The 25550-nt window shown below is 36.8% G+C and overlaps 8 protein-coding genes across 8 annotated transcripts; 2 read left to right on the top strand and 6 right to left on the bottom strand.

Annotated features, from left to right (window-relative positions):
- Positions 1-3578: 3578 nt before the first annotated feature.
- On the bottom strand, positions 3579-4290 carry GCK72_018664 (uncharacterized protein; the record flags this gene model as incomplete). The annotated part of the gene is made up of 4 exons (XM_053732680.1): positions 3579-3699; positions 3749-3879; positions 3924-4153; positions 4200-4290. The coding sequence occupies 4 exons, from the start codon at positions 4288-4290 to the stop codon at positions 3579-3581; spliced, it is 573 nt and encodes a 190-aa protein (XP_053581593.1).
- A 1111-nt stretch (positions 4291-5401) lies between these two features.
- Positions 5402-6750, bottom strand: GCK72_018663 (uncharacterized protein; the record flags this gene model as incomplete). The annotated part of the gene is made up of 5 exons (XM_053732679.1): positions 5402-5540; positions 5586-5946; positions 6153-6305; positions 6350-6590; positions 6646-6750. 5 exons carry the CDS (start codon positions 6748-6750, stop codon positions 5402-5404), a joined length of 999 nt encoding a protein of 332 aa, XP_053581592.1.
- Positions 6751-7693: 943 nt separating this feature from the next.
- GCK72_018662 (uncharacterized protein) lies at positions 7694-8730 on the bottom strand (the record flags this gene model as incomplete). Its single annotated transcript, XM_053732678.1, has 5 exons — positions 7694-7906; positions 7951-8082; positions 8128-8269; positions 8317-8451; positions 8669-8730. The coding sequence occupies 5 exons, from the start codon at positions 8728-8730 to the stop codon at positions 7694-7696; spliced, it is 684 nt and encodes a 227-aa protein (XP_053581591.1).
- Positions 8731-9300: 570 nt separating this feature from the next.
- Positions 9301-11397, bottom strand: GCK72_018661 (uncharacterized protein; the record flags this gene model as incomplete). Its single annotated transcript, XM_003110279.2, has 9 exons — positions 9301-9600; positions 9645-9719; positions 9763-9892; positions 9943-10035; positions 10080-10267; positions 10313-10639; positions 10687-10779; positions 10828-11129; positions 11259-11397. 9 exons carry the CDS (start codon positions 11395-11397, stop codon positions 9301-9303), a joined length of 1647 nt encoding a protein of 548 aa, XP_003110327.2.
- Positions 11398-11766: 369 nt separating this feature from the next.
- On the bottom strand, positions 11767-13392 carry GCK72_018660 (uncharacterized protein; the record flags this gene model as incomplete). The annotated part of the gene is made up of 7 exons (XM_053732677.1): positions 11767-12297; positions 12344-12584; positions 12627-12744; positions 12790-12907; positions 12998-13093; positions 13141-13297; positions 13343-13392. 7 exons carry the CDS (start codon positions 13390-13392, stop codon positions 11767-11769), a joined length of 1311 nt encoding a protein of 436 aa, XP_053581590.1.
- Positions 13393-14166: 774 nt separating this feature from the next.
- Positions 14167-16998, bottom strand: GCK72_018659 (uncharacterized protein; the record flags this gene model as incomplete). Its single annotated transcript, XM_053732676.1, has 11 exons — positions 14167-14330; positions 14375-14516; positions 14845-15027; positions 15077-15302; positions 15352-15744; positions 15789-15908; positions 15953-16098; positions 16150-16284; positions 16637-16727; positions 16774-16841; positions 16909-16998. The coding sequence occupies 11 exons, from the start codon at positions 16996-16998 to the stop codon at positions 14167-14169; spliced, it is 1758 nt and encodes a 585-aa protein (XP_053581589.1).
- Positions 16999-18467: 1469 nt separating this feature from the next.
- On the top strand, positions 18468-19844 carry GCK72_018658 (uncharacterized protein; the record flags this gene model as incomplete). The annotated part of the gene is made up of 8 exons (XM_053732675.1): positions 18468-18538; positions 18618-18712; positions 18756-18814; positions 18860-19002; positions 19047-19181; positions 19230-19367; positions 19427-19584; positions 19630-19844. The coding sequence occupies 8 exons, from the start codon at positions 18468-18470 to the stop codon at positions 19842-19844; spliced, it is 1014 nt and encodes a 337-aa protein (XP_053581588.1).
- Positions 19845-19970: 126 nt separating this feature from the next.
- On the top strand, positions 19971-25181 carry GCK72_018657 (uncharacterized protein; the record flags this gene model as incomplete). The annotated part of the gene is made up of 16 exons (XM_053732674.1): positions 19971-20024; positions 20070-20473; positions 20516-20645; positions 20691-20900; positions 21291-21557; positions 21646-21836; positions 21883-21990; positions 22038-22128; positions 22175-22280; positions 22325-22437; positions 22487-22614; positions 22662-22787; positions 22832-23068; positions 24706-24866; positions 24912-25046; positions 25096-25181. The coding sequence occupies 16 exons, from the start codon at positions 19971-19973 to the stop codon at positions 25179-25181; spliced, it is 2547 nt and encodes an 848-aa protein (XP_053581587.1).
- Positions 25182-25550: the final 369 nt, after the last annotated feature.

The following is a 25550-nucleotide window of genomic DNA, read 5'->3' as shown; positions in this document are numbered from 1 at the left end:
AATCATAATATTTGTTCCAAATTTGGAGAATATTTTCTCGTAATGAGAAGATATAAAAATAGCACAAAAGCGGTTCAATGCAATCAGAAGATGTAAGAGATTGGATATCTCGTAGATACTCATTGCTGCCAGTCCAAGAAAATGTGAATATTTTATCAGAAAAACGACATCACTGAAATGAAAAACATTTTTTTAAAAAGTAATTTATGTAAGAGTTTGAATTTTGAAATTGAATCACCGTCCTTTTTCACAATTCTTCCATCCTTTCTTGCGAAATCAGACGCAACAATTCTTAGCCATTTCCCTCAAAACGTCGGTCACTACCCGACCACTGGGTATATAAACACTCTACATTTCTCTCAATTTCACTTCGGTCCGACGTCGATGGGTTATCTGCCTTTCCTTCTGCTTGCAGAAGGCCTCCGGTTTCCTTGTGAAACCAAAAACTGTTCATCAAACGAACAAACCGCGTTCCCAAAAGAATGCAAAACCCTTCCCATCGGCATCAACTTGACCGTTGTTTTTGAACTTTTTTCTAAAGTTTAAAGATCCTCACCTCAACTGCATTGGGAAGACGTACAATAAGAATATGAGACACATCATAGTATTGCAAACTGCTTGATTTTTAGTTATGATTCCAAAGGAACTATTCATAGAACTCATTCTCTGAGCAGACATAAATACTAATATGTTTGTGATCGCACCAGGTGTTGTAATCTGGAAAACAGATAATTTAAGGAAAAAAGTTTCTCACGTGAGGTTGAGTACCAAAAAAGTGATTGCGGCGACTATCAGTGGCTGATACATTGCAAAAACTGCAAGCTTCTAAAACTGAAAGTTGGTGAAATAAAAGCATGACTAGGACATGGATCATGGGAAAATGATTTCAACGAGTACGTACTATATAGGTGAAATAAGAAAATTTTGAAAACAGACGTGGGAAAAAGATAGAATTCAGACAAAATATGTTTTTGCGATTGTCATGACTTGTTCTAATCTTTGTTTTCATTTCAAGAAAAAACTTCCGAAATGTAATTAACTATTCTATTTTTACTCCAGCAAAACTATACGTACTGAGTGACGCCACATCCTGTTTGTCTATAAGCTATTCATATTCCAATCAAAGCTTCAGTAATATATATTTTCCGTCATTCTGTGAATCTCATAATCAGCTGGAGGTTACTTAATATTTTTTAAGGAATTAGTCTACTGAGTACCATCCGCTTTTTATACTTTCGTCTAGACCAATGATGCTTATTTCTGTTATTTTCCAGACGCAGTTTTGAGAGAATTTTTATTTCTCGTTTCGAGCATGACTTCTGAGTTACATGACCTCAGCATTATAACAAAAATTAAAAAAGTCAAGTAATCAATTATTCAAAGAATGACCACTGCAAGTAACAGGAACTAGAGTCGCTTTTCTTGATTTGGCTCTAAACTTTTTGATCCATTCGGGGTGAATATCAGTGTGACAGGCAAACATTACAAGTCTGCAATCTTTTTCATTTGTCAAGTTTCTCCCTGTTCCACACAAACCCATCTAATGTAGCAATGAATAAAAGTGAAAAAGTTACAAATATGAACTGAAACCAAACTTTTTCACTGAGAAGGACAATATAATATGAATTGATTGTGTCAAATAATTGTAAGCAGTCTTGGATTACACTCTGAAAATTATAACTCTTTCGATATTCAAAGATTCAGATTCACTTGAATGAACATAATCATCCATCTTTTCCTTCTTTCTTTCGCTTGTTCTTCTCTTATTCCGCTTATCTTCCTAACTAGAAGACGAACTCCAATTGCAATATTGAACAAGTTCGTAGTGATTGTCGTACCGAGTATAACATATGGAAATTACTGAAATTCGTTTTGAGCACTCGTGGTTTTCAGGTCTCCAGAGGAAAAAACTTGGGTCATAGACGTAGCCACAGCCAGCTGAAAATTTCTGAATATTTGAAGAAATTGTAATATTCCGTAAATACTGTATTATAGCGGCATGCCGTTAATTTTTTCCACCGCCTCAAAGAGAAATTTCGTTGTTTCAGAAACTCATTAAAGTTAAACGAAAGAACTTGTTTGGGCCTTCTATTTGCTGATCAAAAAGTTTCTAAATACCCTTCTTCTAATCAGAACCAAGAAAAAACCGTTATAGTCATATTCATGAATTCTGAGTATAGATGGGGTGACGTTATAATACAGGTGCCGTTCTATTACAGGCAGGCTTGGCCGGAGTCGGAGAATCGGATACTCCGATTCTCCGATTCTCCGACTTTCTTCGGAGAATTTCTCCGACGGATAATTCTCCGACTTTCGGAGAATTTCGGAGACGACGACACTCCACACTCTGTTTTTGTTGCATTTTTACTGATAAAAGCTTTTAATGATGATTAAACTTGTTTTAGAAAAGTGAATTCTGAAAAACGCAACAGAAAATCCGTTTTAGTAGCATTTTTGGGAACATTTTCGGATTCTCCGAAGTTATCCGAATTTCTCCGATTTCCGAGAAAAAAACTCGGATAAAATTTTGGATATCCGATTCTCCGGCATTTTTTTCGGAGAAAATTTCGATTCTCCGATTCTCCGAAAATTTTTCTCCGACCAAGCCTGATTACAGATGCCGTTATAATACAGTATTTACGGTAATCTATTTACCTGGAAGTGTCATGATCGACAAGATGGTAGTAAATGTGATTGTAATGGCCAACGCTAATTTTGTCATTGGAACTGTTTTCCATATCACTATTCCAAATGGGAAGTATAATCCATAGAAACGATTACACGCTAGACAAACTTGCAGAAGGGAATCTGAAAATGAAGATTCTGATTCAATACTAATTCCCTAGATTCACCAACTTAATATATATGCCCACATAGCAGAAATTCCACTGAGAATTCGATTTGCAGTATAGTTCAATTCGGAGTAAGTACAACTCGACAACGTTATTGGAAGAACCCAAAACAAAAATGTGGTGCATATAATAGAATTGTTGATAGTTTTAACCATACAGATATTTTGAAAACCATTAGAACTCGATTTCCGAACAAGTGATTTGAACACAAAATATAAGTTTGTTGAGCATCCAATTAAACTTGCCTGAAATTGAATAATTTTAATTGTAAAATGAACCCAAAGGAACTTACTATGAAAACAACAATTAATGAAAAAATATAAAAACTGAAATTCATGTTTACTCGAGCTGGATGCTCCATTTCCATTTTTGATTTGAAGGTTTCCAAAACTGCTGAAGTAATGATGTAAGGTGACAAGGGCTAAGTTTAATTTTCAAAAGTTATTCAAGTGTAGAAATTGGAAAATTATAGAATTCATTGAAGCAAACTTCATTGTTTTAACTAGAATTCGAAAACTTCCGAACAAAAACTCGAAGAGATTTGTATTCATTTTGTGACTAGTTTAGTCAGATGAAGTCGGAAGAATTCAGTTTTTGATCTTCGATGAAAGAGTGGGCATGGGAACTTATTCAGACTTGTTTTAACTTTTTGGAATAGAGCTAGATTAAAGCACTTGAAGCATTTTATTGGAAATCAGCAAACTAATAAAATTATATAAATAATTTCTATTGTTTTGATAATGTAGTAACTGATATCCGTGAAGTGACAACCATCACACTCATTTGTTTCCCATTCTTTCTACAGATTTTCGGAAGAAAATGTTGGTTGAATATCAGCATTACGAATCTGGTAGGTATATTTTTCAATTTAAATATTATTAGTTCAAGTGTCTTACCCATCCAAAGTATAAATCAAAATGAAAGACATCGTCAAAAAAATGAACTGAAACCAGAGCTCGTCGTTGAATTTATAAATATAAGTAGCATTTATGATATCAACCAAATGAAGACAATCGGTCATAACGCTCTGAAAATGTTCCTGGGAGATATTAGTTGGCTTCCAAACAATACCTGTAAGAACATGATCATCCATCTACGTCGTCGTCTCGAAGAGTCTTTTTTGGTCATTCCGACCATTTTACTGAATAGAAGACGTGCAGCAGTGGCTACATTGAATGAATTCGAGACTAATGTAATTGCAAATATTGCAAACATTATTCCATTTGCAAAGTTTGCCGCACATTCGTCATCTTCAGGTATCCATTGAAAGTATTCTGGATCATACACGTACCCACATCCTTCTGAATTCATGAAACATTGCGCAAAGGGTTTTGAAAAGAATCTCACTTGGCATGGTGAACATAGTGACTATAGTGACAGAAATGATTGCAAATACAATGGCTAAACTTGTCATTGGAAGCTTTTTCACTGGTTTCATGCCAAATGGAAAATATAAAACATAAAATCTGTTGCAGGACATTGAAACTTGCAATATTGGAGCTGAAGTAGTAATTCATGAGAATATTTTTTGAATCAACTCCCAACTTACTCAACAAATAAGCCCATGTACCTGCCATACCTCCTACCAAACTGTTGATCCAGTAAGCTACTTCATCATATGTGTAACCAAAGGCAGTTAACGGAATTGCCCATAATAAAAAGGAAATACATACTATAATATTTGGGATAGTTTTAATAAGGCATATTTTCTGAAATCCATTCGATTTCTCACTCCGAGTCGCGAATTTTATCAACAGGAATACATTGCAAATTGTACCGAGAAAACTTGTCTGAAGTATGACATTGCTTCAGTTCATGCTTTCTCAAAACTCACAATAAAACAGAAGGAAATAGCAGAAATAAAAAATTGTTGAGAGAATCCGGGAACTTCTTCAATTATCTGATCGCGTATTGGAGTTTTTTCCGTTGTAGAAGAAGGAATCTTGAACAAATATATTGGTTACTAATGGAAAGAGATAAGAACTGCCCACGTGTTGCATTTATAATTGGAAATAAAGTTTTTTTTGGAATTGAATGAGTGGCAGATTTGATTAAGGGCCGACAGAATTACCTGATTCATAGACAAATCTTTACTCTGAAAATGAGAAAATAACCCCAGATAAGCCAATCATGCTCTTGTCTGTCAAGTTCCGGTGAAAATATATAACAATGATTTAGAAGAATTCAAATCAGTACATAGTCTACAAAAGAATACACCCTAAACCAGATCTTTCCATATGATCTCAACCAATCTATTTCTATAATTTGTCATTTTATCAAAAGACTAGAAAAATAAAATTAAAGTGTCTGCTGATGTTTTTACTAAAAACAATTATTTAATGGTACGTGTAGCTTAATCTATAATTTACTAAACGTTCAGACTGGTTCGAAAATGGGAAAACTCAAAGACTAATAGTAAGAAAAGAATGAATGAAAATAAAAGAACAAATAAAAGCGAAGTCAGTAAACGGAACAATTTATTTCATTAAATCACTTCATAGAACTCAGTGTTCATATCAACTGTGACCCGTATAAACAGTACACAGTACTTAAGACATTTGATTCGTATTCGAAGTTGATGCTTTCGAAGCAACTATTATCACATTACTACTCCTCGCTGGTTGCATTTGAATCACTTTTCGAAACCATGCAGGTTGAATATCAGAATTGAAAATAAACATCACCACTCTGAAAGTCTCAATTTCAGACGTGATATTTGGAATATCTACTCACCCATCCAATGTGTAAATAATAATAAATGACAATGTCAAAAATAGAAACTGAAACCAGAGCTCTTCACTCAATTTCCAGATATATGTTGCATTAATGATATCAACTAAATGCAAGCAATCTTGAATCACACTCTGGGTGAACATGATCATCCATCGTTTTCTTCTCCGACTTGCTTCTTCTCGATTCATTCCAACCATTTTGTTGACAAGAAGACGTGCTCCAGTGCCAACATTGAATGCATTTGAAGTGAAAGTAATTGAAAATATCATGAAGAGAATAACTTCTGATAATTTATCAGCACACGGAAGACCCTCTGGACGCCAAGTGAAGTAATTAGGATCGTAGACGTAACCGCAAGTTTCTGTAAACTATTTGTGAGTGCTAGTTACTTGAAGCATCATCTAGTATTTATTCAGTACACGTATTCTTGGCTGTGACTTCTCCCAAAATTTGATAAACTTGTTTTCCATGTTTTCATTTGTATACTTTGCTCTATCCCGTCAATAAATTAGTCAGATTATTATTTCGAAGATCACACAATTTTATTAGCTGTCCCCCCAAACTAACCTTGCAATCCAACAGAACAAACGCATGTTACTAAAAGAATGGAAGATCCAATTGAAATATTTGTTACTGGCACTCGTTTTAAAATCTTTATACCAAATGGAAAATAAAGCACATAAAATCTATTACACGAGAGACTAACTTGTAGGAAAGGAGCTGAAATTGATTAATTTTGAAATGAAACTGAGTGGTCAACTGACTGAAAAGATACGCCCAGGAGCCAGCCAGACTACCAACAATACTGTTCAATCTGTATGGCAGTTGACTGTAGGTTAGATCCAAAGCAGTCACTGGAACAACCCATAACAAGAAAGCAAAGCATATCATAAAGTTTGGAAGTGTTTTGACAAGACATATCTTCTGAAAACCGTTCGCTTTGCCGTCTCGTTTGAGAAATTTATAGAACAGATAGAAGTTTACAGTAGACCCGAAAATACTTGTCTGAAAATGAAACAAGAATATGAGATGAATGATATGAGACAACTTACAATCAAACAAGAACTAATTGCAAACCAATAAAAGCCTGGAGACATAAGAGCACTCGCTGGCAATTCTGGAAGTTCTTCTCCCGGTCCTTCTGCTGACGATTGAGTTGTTGCATTGTTAGTTGTAGCAATTTTGATTTATTTTCTGACCAAAATATAGAAAATGAAAATAAATACAATGAAGGAACCAGAAGTAACCAAAAAGTTAATTGAGATTCAATCAGGGCAAAATCTAATCACACATTCGATAAGCTCTGTGATGTCTGGTCAACCCAAATGGATTTTCTCATTTTCTGGTTTTTTACAAGAGGCAAGGCACTTACAAAGAAACAACAGGTGAAAATGATTTTGAAAATAGAAAATCTGGAGAAGGTGTACAACGATTGGCACTCTGTTTCTCTGAACTCGATGAACTCTAGTTAGTTTCTATGTGATTATCTGAATTGAGATCCAGGTTTACTTATCACAAAACTGAAAAGGGCCGCTCTAAAAGATCCTAGTTCAGTTTCCCGTTTAAATGTTTTTAGCGTCGTTTCTGCTGTAACAAATCTCATTCCGTAAAATTGAAAACTGATTGTTCACATTTCTTTTTTTTTCATTTTCTATTCATTTTTAGATGATTTCATCTTTCTGCAATCTGTTTCAAGTGTAGGTGTAACGACAAATTTCACCTGCTTGTCAGGTGACATGACACATGAAGATAGAATAGGTTTAAAACTTGTTTTGCCTTTAAAAACTCCTACTTTCATAGAGAAAACTTCCATGAAGCAATTCCACTTTAAAATAGACGTTTGATCTACATCACATCGTGGAAGCAGTTTTTGGGCACTTCGTATGATTTTTTTTTTGAAATATCACTTTAAAAACAGGTGAAACAGTTTTATTTTCAAACCAAAGAAAGCAATGTTCACAACGAGACCAGAAGTTTAAAAAACACGTAGTCATTTCGAGGTGCACACAGTTATTGCTTCGATATTGAATTGTAGTTTATCCGTCATCTTCTGTCACTGAAACTCGATTGACTTTCACAGAAAAACATCCATAGAAGCAACCTGAAATTTATATACATGTCACTATCATCGTTTTGATAAAACCTCGTAAAGCAATTCTGTAGTTATCAATTATAAAAAACAGTGGGAGCGGATCAACAGCTGGATAAACTGCATAAAAAAGAGTTGCAAGTTTACTGAATGACTCAATGTTCACATTGAATGCAGGCAATATCAGAAATGTTCCAATGGGAAGATACATCAAAAGGATAGGAATTGCTGCCTGAAATCGTCTTGCATTTAAAGTGCAGTTCATCTGACACAAACCTGTATGACGAGTGATTTATACAATTGCCTTTGTAAACTTCTCGTGAATGCTGAATCTCCTTCATTTGGTAGTTCTGAGATTCTCCGATAACTCAGATATCCATAATAACAGACAATCGAGAATGAAGCACCCTGAGAATCAGATTATGTGTTTGCTTTCTAAAAATCGTATGAAACCTTAATTGTGAAGAATATGCAGGCAGCAATGACACTTGTAATGACCATTTCCATTTTCCCATTTTCGTTTGTTCTCCAATACGATGCTCCGATATAGATGACATCCTTCGTTTCCAGATTGTAATGAAGTAAAAAACTTGCTCTAAAATCGAGAAAATTTAAGTTTTGGAATAAAGATAGCTGAAATACCTCAAATTTTCTGTAGTTTCATCATTGTTTCGTACAAGAAAATGGAGAGTTGCTCCCCAGATTGAACCACAAATAATAGGGATCGAAAACCAAATGAACAGATATTCGCCATCAAAATATGAGATTCTGCCTTTTCTGAATTACTTTAAAAATTCTAAATTAGAAAAAGAGTTATCAGACCTTTCAAGAGCAAAGTATCTGAATACGAAGTGGATGGAAAAGAAAGTTATAGTTACTCCAAAGCAAGAACACAGAAGAACTGAAAACATTATGTATATAGTGTTTGTTTTATTTTTTTTCATCAACTTACTTAAAAGAATATATTGGATATTAGCCACCACTTCTGACTCACTCTTCCTCATCAGTAGACATGCACTTGTCCCATGAGCATGAATGAACTGAATCTTTTTTCATTCCAAAGATCTGTCGATTTAATCAAACTCACAGGTCCAACAATAACATCCAAAGTCGAGAAAAAGATTGCAAAACATGAAAAGTATAGCATCAGATACCGATAGTTTCCCATCTTTTTTGGAGATTTTGTGACGATTAACAAGATGAGAACTGAGTTGAAAAATATGGAAAAGAAGAGCGAAAGCCATTGAACAAGATCTTTGAGTCTTTCGTAGTTTGACATTTCTATGACGCTCATATAGGAAGAAATATCTGAAAATCTGAAAAAAATGAATGAAAACATGAAAACATGATGCTGAGAATTGGAAAACCTCGGCTGTCCACGTTCTGACCGAATATTTTTCTTTCGCTTCTCAGTGTTTCTAGAGGAAGATACTCTCTGACTAACTAATTTCCGGATCACAAAAGAAAATTATTATAGTTTTGTTTGGAAGTTACTAGTGATATAGACTTTCTGTTCGTTCTGTCGTATCTCATGCTTCAGAATTATTCAGTTTTTGAGTTCAGAAATACAGAGGCGTTAAATAAAATTCATTACATCATAACACACACACAAGAAATTAAGAGAAATTAAACAATCACATATTTCGGCAGATTTGGATTCATCTTGCTTTTCACTTCCAAATATTTCTTGAATTTAGCCAAGAAAAGTGGCAAATCGAAAGAGAAATCAGTGTTCAAAAGGATAGCATGATTCACGAAATCAAGTTCAGTATGTTCCAGTTCAACGCCACAGAAGATTGGAAGTTTGACACCACGACGATTCATTGCGAAGCGAAGACGTTTCTTGACTTGAGGCCAGAGGACACGTGGCACCACAAATGAGAAGAGTTTCTCGATTGGAGCAGCGAGAGGACCGCCGAGACCAAGCTGGAAGCATTTCAGTTTACATCAAAATGTTAGTATACACTTACGTCGAAAACATTGACATCAACATTGGTCAGCGAGACATCTCCAAAGATTCTAGAATGACGAACTGTTGGTTTCAACTGAAAATTGATAGATTAATCTGCTCCCCGTTTCATTGCTTACTGTCACATGCAACTTGGTATTAGCAGTGAGAACATCATGAAGTTCTTCTCTTCCGTGGAACATGATGGACACGTTTCCAGAGAGTTGAACTCGAGCTCCGAGATGGGCATCGATTTCGAGGCGTGGCTGTCTGAAATGGAAATTAACAGTGGATTTTCATATTTCAGCTAAAATATTTACTCTGTCAAATTCGCAGAAACTTCAATGTAACATTTGGAACAAATTGCTTTTGAGAGTTTCTGAAGGATTTTTGGGAGGGCAGTCGGAGTATATCTGAAAATTATGATGTAATATTTCAGAAGTTGAGCCATACTAACCTATGTCTGAAATTTCCGAGATCGTACATGTAAATGTGATGAAAAAGAGTATTTGGAATGTACTCAGAAAGAAGAATTCCAACCATTTTCTTATCCAATCGAGTTTTATTGAGAACTTGTGGTTGTCGGGCAGAGTCTGCTTTCCATCCATTGAACAGGATTCCACCATCCAATCCAATTATCATATCCTACAATAAATATATTCTTGTTTCTTTATTTCTATTAAACAGTACCTCATCTGTGAAAGTAGGTGGATGGTTAACTGACAAATCAATTCCCCAATAGGCCTGTGGAGTCTCTTCCCCCGTCAAACTAGAGTTATTATCGTCTGAAACAGGTGTCGTGGTCGTCTCGAACTCCTCAGCAGAATCATCTTTTCCATTCACTGTATCAACTTGACATAACGAAGCTCCCAATTCAGCTACACTGAAACCATTTGGATCTCCTGAAGCGGGTTTCTGATAAGTGGGACTCTCTGGAGGAATTGGTTTCTGAGCCATGACGAATGTTAGAGCTTCCACAGCAGTAGAGCATACAGCGTCACGGATTGCAGATACAATCTGAAAACGGTGAATGTCAAGTGTTCACTTTTATTTGGGTAACTGACCTGTCCCTTAATCTCTGATTGAAGAGCAGATAAGCTTGATCCGGGTGGGAAGACCAATGAAAGTTCAGAATGAGTTACATTACATACAGGAGCCTGAAAGTTTCATTATGTGATTTCAGTTTCCTTCGAATTCAAGCCAACCTTCACAGTAGTTGTACCATTATACTCAAAATGGAGTTCCGATTGGATTGAAAGTTCTTTAAGTTCAGCAGTAAAATCTCCTTCATAAGTCCATAAAAAAACACTTATTTGAGCGAAAGCACTTGCACGGAATGAAGCTAAAGTGATGTTATAGGCAACACCTTTGTCATTTATGAACTTTGCACTGATATTTGGTTTGGCAACATTAGAAATGTGAAGTTTGGAGATTGTTGCGATGTCGGTGACGATATCCGGAGGGCTCAAGTTGTTGAGAATTGCAGGAAGAGCATCGGAGGCCAAATCTGATAAATAATAAACAAGATAAGATGTTTGATCGGAAGGAAAAACTGATGACTATATGAAATTCTACTGATGGCTATAGCATATTGAATTTTTTTCGATTCGATTCAACTTTTGAAAAAAAAAGATACCTGCCACGTAATCCACCGCCTTCTGGTTCAATCGTACATATATTCCAGCTGATTGATGTGAAATTTTAGAATTTTCGGCAATATTTCCATTTGAAAATAGCAAAAGAATCACGGAAAATAAACCGAAACGCCGTGCCATTTCTGCAAAAATCAAGAAGAATTCTATCGAAGAGAGCGAGAATCAAGCAAAAAAGAGCTCCCGAAGACACTTTTTTGCGCTCAAAGTGCTCCCGGTCCGCCTCGTCTTCGAGAGAGACGTAGAGATCATTGAGGATTCGGAGAGTTCAGACCAGCTGACGGCTGTATTTTTATGATTAATCAGACTTGAGGCGTGACCCTTTGACTGGTGGAAGGAGAAGAAGAGCAGTGTAAAGTGAAGAGATCGATAGGGTTAGAGGGGTTCTTGTGTGTATGGAACATAACGATTTTCAAATAACAAAAATATCATTTTATAGAGCCAGATAAAGGAAAAATCATGGTTCAGTAAAAAACAACAATGAAAAAAGATTTATCGTTTTGGAGATTTTGACTTCTTGTCTTTTGATAGATCTGGTATATCAGCATCACCAGCATGCTCTAGAAGTGTTTCTCTGGTCTCTGTGAATCTTGATGCCTTCCACAAATCGAAGAGATAAAAGAGCACATTTCTCACATGTGGCCCTTGGTGAACCTTTTTCGAATCTATCAAAACTTTTCCTGTGATAGGAAACTGTGGAGCCACGAATTTCTCAATCATCTGAATACGTTCTTCGTCAGCCAGTACACTTCTTGCCAATTGATCGAGTCGCAAACGGAGACGATCCAGCTGGTTTTCGTGTCCAGGACGTACTTCCAAATCGACAATTCTATCAATCCACCAGTCATTATTATCCAAATTCTCAATGGCTGCATTTCGCTCGCGTAGAATGAACTCTCCGAGAAGACGTTCATCATTGGAGAGTTTTGTCATTTTGTGGAATGATGCTATCTGTTCCTCTTCTTCACAGAGACATGCAATCATTGTCATTGGTTCGACGCATTTTGGGAAACGGGTGAAGACCTGAATATAAGAAGTTGATTATTCGATGTCACTTGCGATTACTTACTTTCTGGAATCTGTTGAGATTGCAATTTTCTGGCAATCCTAGATACTTTTGTAGCTGACATTGTTCAATCATCGATTTCACGACGATGTCTGCCATTCTTCCAACGACAATCTTTTTGAGTTCCGTCCAAATTCTCTCTGCGCTAATTCCAGCCATACCATCTTTGTTATCAATAATTGCTTGTATTGTGTCAGCTTCATGTTCTGGTGTATTAGAAATACGGCCGAAGAAACGAAAGTATCTGAACGAATTACTTCCAATCAAGAATTGTTGGCTTTCGTACCTGAGAATGCGAAGATAATCTTCCTGAATTCGTTGACGGGCGTCACCAACAAAAGCGACTCGGCGCGATTCAATGTCTGCGATTCCACCGAAATAATCGACAACATTTCCATGGAGATCTGAAAATAAAGAAATGAAATTGTAATTTCAGAATTGATTTTAACCTAAAAATAGAGAGTTAATCGTGAGATCGCGCCTATTTGCATCTAGCTGCCAGTCAGTTGTATATTTCACTTCGGCGCGTCTTCCATCACAGACGACGTCAATGCGGAGAGTTGTGATCTAAAAAAGAAGAATCTCAACCGTAATTATTCTTTTGGCTATTATTACAACGGAAATAATGGAAATCTCCGAGAAAGAACTCAGACTGACCTCGAAATTCTCAGCTTCATGAATGCGGCAAGTGATCGTTCCGTGTTCCTCTCCTCGTTTGTGTAACATTCGAATGTTCTCTTCCTCGAACATTTCCTAAACAGATGTCAAGTAAATTTAAAATTTAATTTTTCAATGTGAACCTTCATCTGTGTTGGCGTGGCAGTACTTGCGAAATCAACGTCTGCCGGACGAATATTCATAAGAAGATCTCGAACTGCTCCACCAGCAATCCGAATTTCATAGTTTCGTTTTGCGAACAGATCTCGAAGTTTCAAGAGTTGGGGTGTGAATAGAGCTCTGAAATCGTTTTCTCAAACAACAAATTTGTTTCTTTCAGAATACCGAAAATCTTCATTGTCAATTTTCAAAAGTCGTGGTTCTATCGATTCCATTTTGTAAGCAGGCGTTTTGAGTTTGCTTGACGAATATCTCCTGATGGTTTGAGAGAATATTAGAGAGACTTGTGATCTAAATTTCATACAGATGACCGTGCTTCTGGAACATAACAGTTTGATAAGAGAAACTTTTAGGCAGAAAATACTGACGAGTGTTTAGAACTGTTGCCACTTGATTAATTATGAAGACATCGTTATTATACTACTTACTTTAGTTATATCCACGATAATATATGAAACGGACACAATATAAACGATGGAAATGACATGAAGGGAGAGAATTACATTTTGATTTGGCTGATAAAAGAGTGAATCGGACTATTTTTCAAGAAAGGTAAAACGGAAGTGCACTAACTATTTGAAGCTCAGAAGAAGAAAACAACGCGAGAGGTTTAGAGTGAACACAATAAAGCATGCAAACGACGGGGTTGAATAATTTCAAATGACAAGAAGCTAAAAATTCTATAATCCAGTATTATACTTAGAGGAAAATGGAAACCCGAATTATAGGAAACGAACAGAGCGGAAAGAGAAAATAGTGAGAAAGTGGCTTGAAAGAGGGAAAAATAAGCTGGTAGGGTTAAAAAGTTTAAAAAAACACATGAAAATAGTTTTAGTCTGGCAATTCAATACTGGGTGATTTCGATTATACTCCATGATATGATAAAACTTGTTTCTAATTTGAATATGGGTTTGATAGGAATAATTGCTCCTAAACAGGAACTGTTTATGTGCATTGTGAAATGGAACATGAAAGGAAAGTGGGACGAGTTACGGGTAGGGAGAATCAAAATCTAGTAGAATAACTTTTGTCTCCTCGGTATTGTTGCGAGATCCAACTGCACAAGCGAGCATAGTAGATGTGGAGCACAGTCTCCAAATGCATCCACCGTTACCTCCCGAATCAAGTGTGACCAGGTCACGAATCAGTGCTCCTGAAAGAAAACTTTATCATCTGGACAAGATCTAATGTACAAGCCTCTTTCGATATCCCAAAGTTTTACAGTCCCATCATCACTGCTTGTTGCAACCATATTTCGACCGAACCATTGGAGAGATGTTATTGCGGATCGATGACCAGAAAGCATATGTACGCATGTTCCCTCGTGAATATCCCAAACCTGAATTCAGAACATATTTTTCTATTCTTTTCCTGTTTTTCTAACACGATTTCGAACAATCATAGCATACTGTAGCGTATGTGCTTTGTGTGCTTTTCGATACTTTTGAAAATCGTTGTGCACCTTTGTTTAACATCGAAAATCACTCCGGCTTGTGGAAACAGCCGGTGATGTTTTAAATTGGCAACATATCATCGCAACATCAGGACCAATTCTTTCCAATTGAGCCTGATCACGATATGTATACCAAGTGAGCAGAAGAGCTACTTGTTTAAACAACTAATATTGGTAACTTTGGTCCTATTGGAGCCAGGCAATGAAAACTCACTCTGACATGACTATCTGCATTGCATGAGACAAGTATATTGCCTCTTAGCTGCATTCCAGATGTCAGTGAGGTATGTCCTTGAAGCAAAGCAATGCATTCGTCTCCTTCCGGTCTTGTAAAATCCCACACGCGAATTGAGGTATCGAGAGACCCAGAACACACGATTGAACGTTCGCTTTCAAACTGAAATTTGGTCGATTGAACAGTAACGATTTCATCACTGATGACTCACTAGAAGAGAGTAAACTCTGTTATTGTGACCAGTTAGAGTGCGAATGCATCGGCCAGTGTGAGCATTCCATATCTTGACAGTGAAATCATATCCACCCGAAACGACGGTATTTCCGTCAAACTGTACACATCGGACAGCTGCATGATGACCATGAAGAGTAGTTAGATGACGACCAGTTTCGACGTCCCACACTCGTAGAGTAGTGTCACGAGATCCGGTAACAAGTCTAAAATTTAGGAATGAGATGAACGCAGAAATGATTACTCGATTATTACATTGAACCAGCCATCGCCATGCATCGAACAGTGGAAGTGTGCCCTTGGAGTGTATGTAGAAGTGAACCATCAGCAGTGCTCCACACTTTAACAGTCCGATCGGTTGACCCACTGACAATAAATCGTCCACACTGAGATATTTGAGATGTCCAAACACCACCAGTATGACCACTCAGCGTATACTTAACTTCTCCTTTATCAATGCACCACACTTTCAGTGTGTTATCATCGGATCCAGTGACCAACAAATCATCATGAATTTGCATACAAGTAATGACATGGTCTTCATGACCTCGAAGTACCGCTGATCCCATAATATTATTTGAATTCCAGTTTCTCTCTATTTTGTCAGCACGAAGGTAGCGTGACTTGTCTGGAGCACGATCGTAGATGCTGAAAAATGTTGCGTAAAACAGTAGAACAGAAAATAAACTCACTCTCCAAACTTCTGAAGCTTCATGAATCGATGAATATTAAGCTCACATGGTTGAACATGATCCGGTATGACGACACCGGCAGCTACAGCTGTAGCTTCCCAGGCCCCTCTTACTCGATCACTGAAATACATTTTAGTATTTAAGCAAGAGAGAGGCGGACTTACCTAGGAGGTGGATGATTTTTAAAAGCTTCGTCGCCGAGACTTTTCCAAATTTTATCGATTTCTGACATAAGTTTCCAGTTCTTTGATACTTGAGCAACTTTCATCAGATCATAGCCATTCAAGTTGTGAAGTATTTTCATACCGAGCTAAAAAAAATGAAAAATGAGTCATATTATAATTTTAGCAGTCTTTAATACCTCAACTGGCAGGCAGGAAAGGAAATCCCTCTGGAAATGTGGTTCTATGATTGCGCGCAGCTGTCGAATATTCGCCATGGTAGATTCTGGAATTAGTCGACTGAAGGCGTCCATCTGTTCTCCAGCTGACAAATCCTGAAATACAATAAATGAAAACCGATGGCGGGAACAAAAATTAAAAACACCGGAATTCTTATCGATCCATATGCGGGCTAAAAAAATCTACAAAAAACAGGTCTGAACAGTTTTCAATATTGGTTGAAGTCCAAGCCCAGTGCACACGTTTAGTTTTAGAGATATTGAGCGTTATGTATTGATGGTTTTCAAGCCATGTTCATAGCTAACTATGCAAATAATCAATCAAAAAATACTTGAACACATTTCCCGCGCATTCTGAGAACTTTATTTTTTACTTGGCGGTTTTGCAATAAACACTAACGGCAATTAACGCCTCAATGTCACATGCGTTCCCGTGGTTAATTTTTACCTTGAAGAGAGCAATCAAATGTTCCACACGTGGATTTATGTCATTATTCCGTGTCGGTGATGCGGATAAATCCAACTTATGTTGTAGAGGCCTAGAGGTGAATGAATTTGTAGAATGTTCTTTGCATTTACACTTACGATGATAGTTTGTCAGCACTGTAACTGGAGCCTGAGCCGTTGCTGTAGGAGTTCTCCTCGGAATTTACCTGGAAGATTTCATTAATATGGGTGAGCAAGTTCATTTTTAAGTCAACTTTCAGAACTCCGACTCACATCGAATTCCATGTCGTTATCAGTTACGGGTTCTTGGTCTTCGGGTGTCATCGATCCGTCTTCCATTGGGATCTCATTCCGTGGCCACATATGACTGAAAATTACGAATTCAATTCAAAAATAGGTTTCAAGTTGCTGATAACAACCCGATAATAAAACTTGAAAATCGATTGAACCATGACTGCCGTGAGAAACTTAAAGAAAAACGGCGAAAAGCTGCGACTTCGACACGAGTTTTGCGCAAAGAAAAACCGTGAGTGCGCCAAAGGGACCGTTGGCATGTTTAGCGACCCAAAACGGCGGTTGTTCAAATTAGAGTTTTCTGTCAAAGACTGTTCGCGAAATTGGATTGTTCTACTAACCTTAATGCAGCTAAACAACATTATGAAAAAAAGAAGTTAATTATATTGACTAATCGAACGATTCTATCGCGTGAAGAGAAATTCAGCAGGTGTTCCATGACCACTTCTGACCAACCAACGACAGCTGGATTGTGGATTTTGTTCCATGTGTCAGTCGACCAAATGTATGAATTAAAATGTATTAGGAACAATGATGCTTCACAAGTATCTTAACTAAACAAAATCGCACTAAAAAAAGTCCACAAAAACAGATGAGAAGGTAGAAAATATGTAAGTTGAAGAAAAGCGCGCCCTCTCTTCTTCTAAAGATTTTTTTTGAAATATAATTGAAAATTAGACATCAAAGCAACACTAAGAAATTGAAATGTCCTCGAAATCGAGCCATCTGTGACCATAGCCAGTTAATGTTATGGTAAAATATACATGTTTGTGACTGACATGCCTTATTTCGGAAACATTCTGTCCACAATACCCAAAGGAAATACCTTCAAATATTATGATACATCTCTGTTGTTTTGTTCTTTTTCTCTTCTTTTTCCCAGGCAAATGGAGCGTCCATCTGAAAAACACCGATTGAGTCACTTTACTCTCTTTTCATTGATGCTGCGGCTCTTGTTTTTATAATACAAACTCATTTGTGTCTGGGTATTACGAGGAAATGCGATGTGTTCCGGAGGTTCGAGAGGGAATGAGACATAGACAATTCGGTTGGAAAAATGGAGAATTGGCTTAGGGATTGGAGATTGAATGAAAGTCAACGGATCATGTTTGTTACACTCTGACAATTGTAGTTTGTACAACATCAAGAAACTCCACATATGCAAGCTACAGTAATCCAAAAGAGATTCCAACAAACAATCTGTTTAAACTGAAACTGAAAACTTTAATCTATTCTCAAGCTATACACTGTATCTTTCAATTTCCTGTATATAACAAGAGTCCATTCGGATTCAACTCTCCTATCGTACACCTGCTTTTCGATTGGTTGATCACTAATCTGTATTTGATGTATCTACAGATGTACTATGTTTGTCAGTGATCTTCATCTCTTTTTTCCACCAATTCTCTGGAAATGTTTGCATTTTCAAACGACGCGCACACGGATGTTCTTTTCCTATTTGTACCCTCCCCATTCACATATCAAACAGTGCTTTTCATTTTGTTTGACACTCAAAAAGATCTTATAATTATCCGACGATGACCGAATTTAACGGAGGACAACTGTTTTTGCTTAAAGATTTGAAAGTTGTTAGGATGTCTGAAGAGAGGTAAGACATCACAACAATCTACAGTAACTCTACCATTCCTGGAAAACACCAAAATTTTCCAATATTTTTAATTTTTCAGATTCAAACGGAGGATTATTCTACGAGCGTTCGCTATTAATTTTTTGGTTCTTATTTATTATTATGGGTTCACAGAACAAGTAAAACAATATAGAGGTTTGAATAAACAACGTGGTATTCTAAGGTTTTTTAGTTTCAGAAAAGAATTTAACTTCCGACTTCATCTTGCCATACATCAAAATCAGATCAGATTTATTTGTGAGAATGTTGTCTTAATACTGTTTCAAACTGTTTTTTTTTCAGATTGCTCCAAAATATGGCATATTATCATGTGGAATTCGAAAATCCATGTCACAACTTTTAATTAATATCATGTGTTTATTACATAATGAAACAGAGTTTCAGAACCAGAATAGATCATTAAATGACACGTGGATGTCTGAAAGGTATATCTCGCAACTTAGAGCAAGAGAAAAATGTACTGTTTCAGAGTTTGTTCTCACAAAGATACACATTTCCACATTCCTCAAAACAATGTAGAAGGCATTCCTAATCTGACCAAATTTGCATTCATTCGAGACCCATTTGATAGATTCATCTCATTTTATCTCCACATATGTAAAAAGTAAGTGATTCCTGGTGTTTTCAAATTGAAAAGAGTTACTATTTCCAGTGATAACGGCTGTTGGAATTGTGGTGATGATTTGAGATGTGTAGTGAAAAATGTATACAAAAGCCTGAAAAGTTATGAGAAGAATCCAGATGAATCAACATCATCATTGGTTGATAGACATGCTGCTCCCATTTCTTGGTAAAATATTATTTTTCAAGTTTCTGATTTCAACTTGAATTATTTTTATTCATTTTCAGGAACTGTAACTTCCAAGAAACATTATCTCAATATCATCTCATTAAAATTGGTGTTAATTATGACCAAAGACAGTCTGCAATCAATGAATTAACGGAAATATTGAAATCAAATGGTGTTTCAGACGTTCTAATTACCAAGATCTCAAATGAATCAATGTGTAAGTTACCCCGAATCTCGATTATTTTGATTTTTATGTTTCCAGTCGGTGAAACATTTCACGGAACACACAAGACGAGTGCTCGTAGGAAAGCGGAGAAACAAGTAGAAGAGGACACAATTGTTCGAGATTATCTTCACAAAATCTACTTTTTCGATTATCTTATTTTCAAATTCGATACATCGCATTTAGATATGAAATATCAAAAACTGATACATATGATGCAAAAATTCAAATATAATCATTCAGGATTTATTTGATTACGTGTTCTGGAAGCATTTTCATTTGAAAAAAGTTGCTCTTGATTTTCGAGTCGAGTGAACACTGAAACATATTCGTTTAATAAAAACTTTAATCGAACCGTACTTATTCATTCCTTAAGTTTAATGATGATTGATGTAGTCAAATTTTTGATAAGTCATGGTTTGCTTGTTTTTCTCGTAAGTTCAACTAAAGAAGACTACTTCTGATTTTGAATATTCTAGACTAGTATCTCAATGATAGTTTGTTCACGAAAACAACCGAGAAAAAATGTAAAACCATCAATCGAGGATCAACAGGAAATTCCATCGGATATAAATTACGATGAGACTCAAGATAATGTACAAACCGTTGAATTACAAGAGGATCCACTGGCAAATGTTCGTCTTTTGACACCGACACTTCCAGGTGGATGTACTGATGAAAATGCAGCAAAAGAGGCAGCAACACGCCATAAAACGAATCAATACTTTCCAAAACTTGAAATTCAAAGTCGACGAATTGTGAATAGAACAAGTAAAGAGGAGTTGAGACGACTGGTTGAGGAATTGCCGATGCATCCACCACAAAGATATCGAACTGAAATAAGAGAACCTGCTTTGGAAAAGAGAGTTGAGAAATGGAAAGAGTGAGTTGAAATCAGATAATGGATTGAGAGAGATTGTTCCAGTATCCATGTTCATTGGCATGATGTTGGTCTCGTGTTTCTGGTCAGAAATCATGATACATGCCGTTCGAAAGATGATTCAGGAGGTGATACAGTTGATAGTCCGAACAAAGAAGATGAAGAGAGCACTAAGGTTTCTAATTTTGAAGAGGAATATTCTCAAAATGACATATTTCAGATCAATTCTGAAATACCGATATCCAATAGGACACCTAATAAAAGCAAACGGAAAACACCAGCTCCAGTTAAACAGTCTTCGAAGAAATCTCTGAAAGAAAGAAAGTTGGCAGCAACTCAAGAAGAAACAATGAAAAGTGAGAACAAGACACCTCATGGAATGACTCCAAAACCTCCTGGGATGCCTTCTAATAAAAGTGGTCGAGAATCAGTGAAATCTACTAATATCTGAGAATACATACATGAATAAATTCGTTGTTTTCTTATTCGTGTAACTCGTGTTTAAAATTTATATGAAAGATATAATACGGACCTGACTCTAAGAATCTAGCCTTTCTTTTTATGCTAGTTTTGATCGTGTTATACCCTTGAACGTGACATTAAAATAGTAAATATTTTTGAATTTTCTGCTCCGAACGTGAGACCCTTTTTGAAAGTTCAAGTGTTCTCATAGGCCAAAGTTTTTTCCAACAGGTTTATCAAATTTTACAAATCTAAATAAATTTATTTTGATTTATTTGATTATTGGTGTAAACTTCATTGAAAAATCGAATGGTAAGAAGCGAAAGAATGAGGGGAGTTTTTAAGCAGTGAATTCCAGGATCTAATAAAGAAAAAGTTCGAGAAAAAGAAGAAGAAAGCAGAGAAGAAGAAGAAAGAGAAACAGTATCAGAAGAGATCGAATACTCAAACAAAGACGACTGGAAAGAAAAAGAAAAAGAAGAAGAAAGATAAAAAGAGGAAGAGAAATTCGAGATCAAGAGATTCGTCGAGTTCCGAAGAATCAGAGAGTTCAGATGAGAGTCAGAAACAGTTGAAAGCGGTTCAGTCGAAGTTAGCCATTGATGCAGCCAATATTGATAAAAAGGTTTGTCAATAGAGCACATATTCATTCATGAGAAACATTGAATAGCTAGTTTAAGCCTATCTCTTTCTTTTTGTGTCAATTATTTCAGTATCATATGACCGGAGCACTGATCAAAAAGCCAGAAGACCCTCCGAATTTCGCCCGAAAACTATTGGAAGTTGAGTGGAAAGATATGATAATTGATCCGAGTTTAACAAATGACGTTGTCAAAACATTGGATGTTTATCTCAAAAATCAAGCAGAATTGAAGTCAACGGACTATATTATCATTGCTGAAAAGTATATTTACACATACTTCTTTAAATCTGAAATTCCAATTTTCTAGAACTGACGATTACGATAAAAAGGAGACGTCTCGTCTGAAGATTCTGACGAAATACGATGAGGGACGTTTTTCAGCAATCTATATGGTGCAGAACGAATCTGCTGTGGAGTTAGTTTTTGGAAATTATGGGTTTTCTGACAATTCTTTATTCCCAGTAATGATGTTGTGTCGGTTGGAAATGGGCGATTGATGATGAAAACTGGTTTGAGACAACTATCAAGTCGTCAAATAATTAATCGTCTTTCGGTTAGTTTACTCATTTATTTGAAATGTTCTTGACTGTTAATTTCAGAGAGAAATCAATGTTCTGAAGACATTGTGGTCGAAAACGAACGATCTTCCTCAACGAATTCCGCCTCTTTATCATCATGGAAGAATGATTGGAGTTCCGTTTTATGGTATGATGGCATAATCACTTCTCAAAGAAATGAACTATTTTCAGTCACTAATATTTATGATGTGAATCTGGAAAAGTGTCGAGAACAAATGGGTGGAGGAGCCTTTAGTGTTCAATCCGCATTTCATATTGCACAAGAAATATTTCTGGCAATTAAGGTATGCTAATACTGAAGAATATCTCATTTCCAATGGGGCTTCCCTGCAGTTTCTTCATCGTCGACAACTCGTCCATCGTGATATAAAACCAACAAATATCGTTTTGAGTTATCAAAATCGTGATCATTGGTACCTTATTGACTATGGAGACACTATTTCAGTTGGAAAGAACTCTGCGTTCGTTTCGTTCAAATATTCTCCAATGAGCCATTTTATTTCTCTAGATTAAGCCCACCAGATGGAATCACTATGCCGTTTTTATCATTGGAAGCTCATGATTTGTTGAATACCAATTCTTATTCCTCATTCCAACAGGATACAGAATCTTGGTTTTACGTTTTGGTGGATCTGTAAGTGCCAATTATTCTGTTGACGTATCTATTGATTTGTTCAGATTGAAACCACTTCCGTGGCGAAATAACAACAAAATCGAGCAAGTGGCAACGGCCAAACGAGAATTCTTGAAAAACATTCCAAACCGTCAAACCGAATTTCCAGCCGCAGTTATCGATATTGCCAGAGTTCTTCGCACCGATACACCACCAGTGTATTCAGAAATTTCTCGGAAAATTACCGAAGGATTATCAGTGAGCAGAAACACGACTTCTGGAGAAAAATGGATTCCAGAATGGTATTCCTGATGATGATTTATTCAAAGTTCGAGATTACGCGCCCGTATCCGTACCCGAGGGGGCATGGGGGTGTTTCAATTTCCCAGGGGCTGGGGCATGAGGGTGGACTGGCAGACTCCTAGCTCGAATACAAAAGACGATTGCATTCAGCCGGGATCGAACCAAGAACCTTTCGATTCTAATCCATCCACGATAACCATTTCTCCAAACGGTCACATTTGAGTTACAATTTTTTGGTTATTATAACTTCACGTCATTTTGATTTTCCAAAATCTCAGATTTTCTGCGTGATTTTTCTCGTATACTGATTATTAGGCATTTATTGCATCACGTTAACAAAATTATGCTCGTTACTTTTACTCACCATTTTTAGCAGGAGAATGCTAAAGAACGGCCGAGAAGGATTGACTTCACGGCACTTGTTTTGTTACCTCAGCTTTCTCTTAGGCTTAGGTTTCTTAGAAATTCGGAAAAAAAATTGACAAAAACGATAAACAACCGTGTTTTTCAAGTTTTTTCCGAATTTCTAAGAAACCTAAGCCTAAGAGAATGGTGAAAAGTGGTCCCTCATATGAATCACATATTTAACACATTGTGTGAACTTTTCTCCTCTTTCAGCACACTGATTCGGAATCACCGAAAAAAAAGTTCTGTGCCCCCCCCCCCCCCAGCTCCTTATGCGCCCTTCAGTTAAAGAAGCTTGGAGGGATTGCTGTAAAAATAGCTAATGGGCGAGCTAAAGCAAGCTCCAGGGTGTCCCTGTTTTAAAGTAATCACTGCTTCCAGGGTTTGAAGCCTATGGGCGGGGCTAAAGCAAGCTTCAGGGTGTCCCTGTTTTAAAGTAATCACTGCTTCCAGGGTTTGAAGCCTATGGGCGGGGCTAAAGCAAGCTCCAGGGTGTCCCTGTTTTAAAGTAATCACTGCTTCCAGGGTTTGAAGCCTATGGGCGGGGCTAAAGCAAGCTCCAGGGTGTCCCTGTTTTAAAGTAATCACTGCTTCCAGGGTTTGAAGCCTATGGGCGGGGCTAAAGCAAGCTCCAGGGTGTCCCTGTTTTAAAGTAATCACTGCTTCCAGGGTTTGAAGCCTATGGGCGGGGCTAAAGCAAGCTTCAGGGTGTCCCTGTTTTAAAGTAATCACTGCTTCCAGGGTTTGAAGCCTATGGGCGGGGCTAAAGCAAGCTCCAGGGTGTCCCTGTTTTAAAGTAATCACTGCTTCCAGGGTTTGAAGCCTATGGGCGGGGCTAAAGCAAGCTCCAGGGTGTCCCTGTTTTAAAGTAATCACTGCTTCCAGGGTTTGAAGCCTATGGGCGGGGCTAAAGCAAGCTTCAGGGTGTCCCTGTTTTAAAGTAATCACTGCTTCCAGAGTGCTAAGAATAAAATTGGACAAAAATTTGGAAGGAATTGAACCAGCGTGGTTTATTTTGCGTTTAACTGCTTTAACCGCTGCTCTATCTGCCCGTGTTTTTTCATTCAAGGAAAATGATTTTATATTTTATAAATTTTCGCGTGAAAATTCTACTCTAAAATAAAACGAAAATCACGTCTATTAATTTATTATTGGGATGTACGCGTGTTCTACATAACACCCTCATGCCCCCTCGGGGTGTAAATACAAGCACTATCGAGATTATTTTCAGGTATGATCGAGCAGCAACAAAGAAATTGAAAGAACAGAAAGCACTGAGAAGAAAGAAATCAAGAGAAGTGTCAGAGGCAGAAACTACTGCGACGATAACTGGAGATAGTCTAGAAACACAAGTAGCTGATAAAAAGGACAGAAGTGTTTATGCAACTGAACGTGAGTGAATCTTCCGTCTAATCAGTGCTGAATTCTAATTTTCAGCTCAACAATTGGGGAATTTGAATCGAAAGAAAGTTTCAACTCCTCCTCCAAATCCTGGAACGACTACAAATAGAATGGCAGTGATGGTTGATGATGAAGAACCACAGAGACGTAGTCCCGTTCAGAAGCAACAAGGTAACATAATGAATATAATTGAGTATATTTACAATACTAAACATTTCAGAACGCTCTGTTTATTTTACTGATATTCCAATCATTTCGCCAGACAATGGAGCAAAGAAGAAATATCGATACAAACCGAGAAATTGAACTATTCTTTTCGATAAATACAGTGGGTTGACGTTTTGTAAAAAATATTTTCAGAAAAATACGACTACTTAACCTTAGAAATAGAACATACATATTAATGTTTTTGAGGCTACCGAGTATTCAAATTTCCAAAGATTTTCATCTCCTCCGATATAAGTTATATCTGCTGACAGTGAAAAGTTAATATCTATTGACACAAGCCAAGAAAAAATAAGAGTTCCTCCAACAACAAACCTTTTTTTTTCAGTTTTCTCTGCCTCTTCATATTCAATATTTTTCTTGTACATAAATAAAATAACCAAATTTCAACCCTTCTTCCCGCTTGCTCTGCATGTTCTGATGCTGAATTTCACTTCTTTCTTTTTTTTC

Source organism: Caenorhabditis remanei, chromosome V (genome assembly GCF_010183535.1).
Source record: "Caenorhabditis remanei strain PX506 chromosome V, whole genome shotgun sequence".
Taxonomy (NCBI): domain Eukaryota; kingdom Metazoa; phylum Nematoda; class Chromadorea; order Rhabditida; family Rhabditidae; genus Caenorhabditis; species Caenorhabditis remanei.
Note: the sequence above shows the minus strand (reverse complement) of the source record. Positions and strands in the feature narration are given on the sequence as shown.